Raw genomic sequence first — 4,735 nt, forward strand, 5'->3', positions numbered from 1 at the left:
CCACGTTCGTTAACTTCGTTTGTGTACGGAGTATCGAAAATGAAGTTCAACATCTATCGTTGTTCGTTGAGTCTCATCCCGGCACCATTATGGATACTGAATCGACTAAAACCGTAAATATCTTGCTATGTTTCTTGTATAATTTTCCCAGAGAAAATTACATTCGAAAAGATCTATTTTTATATACCGTTAACGAACCTCTTCTTAACGGTACAAATTAAAATTAACGCAACGATATAAATCGCAGGGAGATGAACACGTTCTTGAATTGCCTACAACATACACATCCTCGTTAACTGTGCCAACGGTTGCGAATCACGAGTCGATACATTCGGAATCGGCGCATCTCAAGAAAAGAGCAACAAATTTCAAGAAAGACCATCGAACCGATTTACGACCTGGATGTTGTGGATAAGCGATTAAGTGAACCACCTTTCACCGACCACCGATCCTGTCCCGTAAATATCTACTTTAAAAAATATTTACGTGCAAATGCTAGATAGTGCTTAAATGCATACTACGAATACCGTTTTATCTCTTCAGTTCCTTTCACGATGTGATAGCATATAAAATAAAAAAATGGCTATCAAGCCGCAGAAAGATAACTCTTTTTCTATTATCCCTATTTGCACCATCACATTAAATTCTACGCGATGAATTCAAAAAATACGGATATGGTAAAAGCAAAGTAAAGGTAGAATACTTTGTATGGAAAACTTTTATTAACATTATGTAGTCGTACATAATAAATTACAAGACCCGTTTGCGAACGGTCGCGATTTTTATCGTTAAGTTATCCAAACCCAATCGAAAGTACAGATATGTAGTAAGTCAATGCAATATATTGCAACATTACATCGTAATTAAAATCACCAATCTTCATGGAAGGATGAGGACATAAATAGAAAAAGACACAGTTTTATTTTTTTGGCATATCACTAAGTATAAACGACATGCTACAACCAAAATCATCAGTGCTCTATTTAAATAATTGTACAATGAATGCAGTACTTGTTCGATGTTGTTATTGTGCCAATATATGAAATAATGTTATAAAAATTATTCATATAAAGTTAGGTAACAAACCTCCGACAAATAGCGATTATTATTTGTTACGTTAAAAAAATTAAACAAATAAGAACACGAAACAAAAAACATTGTGAAACTAGAAAACAATTCAGTTCATGTTGCGTTGATCAAATTGGAACACTTGATGGACGTGTAGAAAATCACCCGGGCACGCAACCGATACGCGATTAACATACGCGTATTTACTTTGTACAATTTCTAGAGATGTGCGAGAACCCAAAAATATCGAATCGGATTGGGTTCCCGAAAGTATCTCGTAATTCGGTACTGTCAGAATTTCTGATAATTTCGAAATTTTTGAAAATTTAAAAATGATAAAGACTAGAATACGAAGTAAAAATAATAACGAAATATATCATAAATATAACATTTTACTATAGAATATTATAATTTACTATATAATTTTATAATTCTCGAAAATCCTAACTTTCTCAAGAATCCCGAAATGTTCAGGAATACCGACAATCTCAAATTACGGATACTTTTGGAACGCGACTCTTCTCGACTCGTCCCGAGCATCGGGTTTTCGATATGTTCGAATTTTCGCACACTTCTAACAATTTCGTAATAATTGCAGGTACCGTATTAGCAAACTGCAACACAAATTCAATACTGTTATCTGTTCTGCTTCGAAAGAATAATTTTCCAAGCAGACATCGGTCTTGTTTGTAACAGATCTATTTTCCGTCGACCCCATCTGAGCCAAGCAAGTCCTATGATTAAGCACAAGATACTCTCTATGTAATATCCATCAAATTGCATATTACAAGCACCATTGTGCGTATCCATGCAGAGCTGAAAATGAAAAAATTTTGTTTTCAAAAGCATCTTTTAAACGATTATCTATAAGCCGAAACAACAGACACCAACCTCCCTTTTCGAAATTGTGCTACAGTCATTTGAGGGATCGGTGCTGCATTGCCGATACGTTAATGGATCAACAAACCAAAGAGCTGCCGTTGCTGGCCAATTAGCTCCCAGATTACTTAATGTATTTAGTAATGTCATGTAAGTACCACCAACAGCTGGATCGCTAATCTTTGCAAAAAATGCCATTGATGCCACGAACATACTACTTGTGAAAACCTATGACAAACAAAGATGATATATATAATTATATTCGCATTATAATCGCTTATCATTATTAATCGAATTATGGTTCGTCTCGTGTCGATATCTTACTTGGTGTATCAAATATAGAGCAATTAAAACTATGAAGTAATAGGCTGGAACATGTCCCCCTGTTACGATATATGGTGTCACATATACCAAAACTGCTGCTACTAATCCAAAAGCCAGTCTAGAGGATCAATTACAAATATTTATTATATGCCTATTTGGAATATTCTACTTTATACATTTGTTTTCTAATCACCTATAAGGCATTGCCATTATGTATACATCCATGGGCCTTGGACCTACTGTATACTTTGATATTGCTAATGGTAACAGTATTTGTAATGGAATCATAGGCACAGCCATAAGGGCAAACTTTTCTTTTGGTATACCAGCTTCTACTAGCTTCAAACCTGTTACAGCATCACAAGCAGAAAACCCTATCTGCAATTGATGCAGAATTAGATTATTATTAATAATATAAATGTGAATTTTATTATATTTACTGACCTTGGCAGTTAACAAAAATATAATGATTGTTTTTATAGATGGTAATTTGACGATCTTCCAAAGTAATCTGTACGCATGTTTGATATCTGTATTCAATTCTTCGTCTTTGTGCATTTTCTCTGAATCTTCATGTTTAAACAAGGCAAGTAAAGTGGTAATAATTATAAATACCCATCCCCAGAAATAAAGAAAATCTATAAAAATGAATAGTAAATCACAATTGTGCCTATGTCAACCTTTTAAATATTAATGCTCAAATTTTTACCAGGCAGAGTTAAAATGCCTTCATTGGAAGGTGTAGATCTTAAATAACTGTTACAAAATTCCGGAGATTCTAATGCCATAAAAAGTACATAACCAATAAAGTATCCAGCAGTTTGTCCTACACTGTTGCAAGTTGATGCATATCCCACGTTACATCTAAATATACAAAACAGAAATACAGACTTATTGAAGCTACTATTAACTCATAGAGTCTCACAATTACAAATTATATTTATACCTTTTTAACATGGTCAGTGCCCATCCATCTACTACAATATCTTGAGTTGCAGCCAAAACATTTAGTACAAAAAATATTACAGTCAACATTTCTATGTTTGGTTTTATTGTTTTACTACCCAACCATTGATTTACATGGCTGGATAATAGCAGCATGAAAAATCCCATTAAATATTGAGTTGGAATTAGCCATGTTTTTCTTCTTCCAAATCTTTGTGAAAACACGGAGTCTACTATGGGTGCCCAAAACAGTTTCAAAGAAAAGGGCCATTGCACAAAGCTAAATTCAGCCTGGAGATACAACAACATTTGTATATTATTTTAAACAATTCCAATATAAATCTAGCAAGTTACCTGCTGACGATATGACACATCTCTGTTCTGAAGTAACATGGGTATAGAACCGCATAACCCCAATGGTATTCCTTGTAACAGATATAAAAATAAAAGAATAGCTATATTCTTTTCATCACCTCGTACATCCGAACGTTCGTGGACGTGCTTCAACTCGTGGATCCCATCCTCCACATTGTCATCCTTATTCATTTTCCTTCTAGTACCCATGAAGAACGATATGAGAGATCAACAACAATCTCATGCACCTTACTTTTTTAATCTTGGCCGTAATCGATGATGTTTTTATGCGAGCGTCGACTCTTTAATTTTTAATGCTTACTTTTAACAACGTTATCAAGCATTCCATGGATTATACGATAATTATCGATATATTGTTCCAAAATGCTCCAACGTAGATCCTCCGATCAAATGACATACAAACATTTCTGAACGGAAGAGTCACACAATAACAAAATGAATTATTTATCTTGTGACAGTTGTATCACTATTAACGTAGTCATTGCCGATATAACCTTAACTTTACATATATAAAACGATATTACACTTGTTCGAGGAATTGACAGACGAGGTTCTAGTAAAAAATAAGTATTACCAAGTATTTTACATTTATATTACGAGCAACAGCAGCTGAATGGTAATGAACTCAAATTGTTTCGCTTTCATCAAAATTGTTCAGCTGAGAGTCATATACAAAAGTTTGCAGCAACTCGTAAATGCCACGTTGTTTCTCATTAAGGACACGTCAGTTATATTCTGTCTTTTTCAATCTTAAAGCCACGTGTGAAACCTTTATTGCTAAAACTAACAATTTGATAGAAGAGCAAATGTATATAAACTGGGTAAATACATATGTGCGAATCGTCAATGCATTGCAATGATTTTATAGAAACTCGCCTTTTACCGAGACCGATATTTCTAGGTATAACAGTAAATTACTAACGGGTTTAGAATACTGTTACTTAAGAAAATAACATTATTTAAAAGGTTCAAGAAATTATGTAATATTATGTGTGCCCTTAAACAATAACTCATTAGCTATAGAAATTATGTAATAGAGTATTGTCAATCGTATTTGGCGGGGATAACTACGCGCATGAATGGCACCCCACTATTATACACAACACGTGTTACGTGATACCATTCGCAGAATTTAGTCACAGTT

At 34.0% G+C, this 4,735-nt stretch overlaps 1 protein-coding gene across 2 annotated transcripts; it reads right to left on the bottom strand.

Moving 5' to 3' along the window:
* Positions 1-700: 700 nt before the first annotated feature.
* LOC100645097 (acetyl-coenzyme A transporter 1) lies at positions 701-4,319 on the bottom strand. 2 transcript variants are annotated; one of them, XM_020866320.2, is made up of 9 exons: positions 3,893-4,319; positions 3,571-3,769; positions 3,218-3,507; positions 2,981-3,135; positions 2,716-2,909; positions 2,465-2,649; positions 2,272-2,389; positions 1,960-2,175; positions 701-1,884 (listed from the first exon to the last, which is right to left on the bottom strand). In XM_020866320.2, exons 2-9 carry the CDS (start codon positions 3,760-3,762, stop codon positions 1,705-1,707), a joined length of 1,530 nt encoding a protein of 509 aa, XP_020721979.2. In that variant the 5' UTR covers positions 3,763-3,769; positions 3,893-4,319; the 3' UTR covers positions 701-1,704. The 2 variants fall into 2 exon arrangements, with proteins under 2 accessions (XP_020721979.2, XP_003400193.2); XM_003400145.4 differs by having other exon boundaries at positions 3,571-4,318.
* Between the last annotated feature and the right edge of the window lie 416 nt (positions 4,320-4,735).

Source organism: Bombus terrestris, chromosome 13 (genome assembly GCF_910591885.1).
Source record: "Bombus terrestris chromosome 13, iyBomTerr1.2, whole genome shotgun sequence".
In the NCBI taxonomy this organism is placed as follows: domain Eukaryota; kingdom Metazoa; phylum Arthropoda; class Insecta; order Hymenoptera; family Apidae; genus Bombus; species Bombus terrestris.

What these genes read in the sequence shown, in the direction of transcription:
- LOC100645097 (XM_003400145.4), bottom strand. Translation starts at nt 3,780, where the DNA reads ATGGGTACTAGAAGGAAAATGAATAAGGATGACAATGTGGAGGATGGG. An exon ending in ATAATGGCAATGCCTTATAG is followed by an intron (nt 2,390 to 2,464) that starts GTGATTAGAAAA and finishes TTGATCCTCTAG; the next exon opens with ACTGGCTTTTGGATTAGTAG. An exon ending in GCACAATTTCGAAAAGGGAG is followed by an intron (nt 1,885 to 1,959) that starts GTTGGTGTCTGT and finishes TTTCATTTTCAG; the next exon opens with CTCTGCATGGATACGCACAA.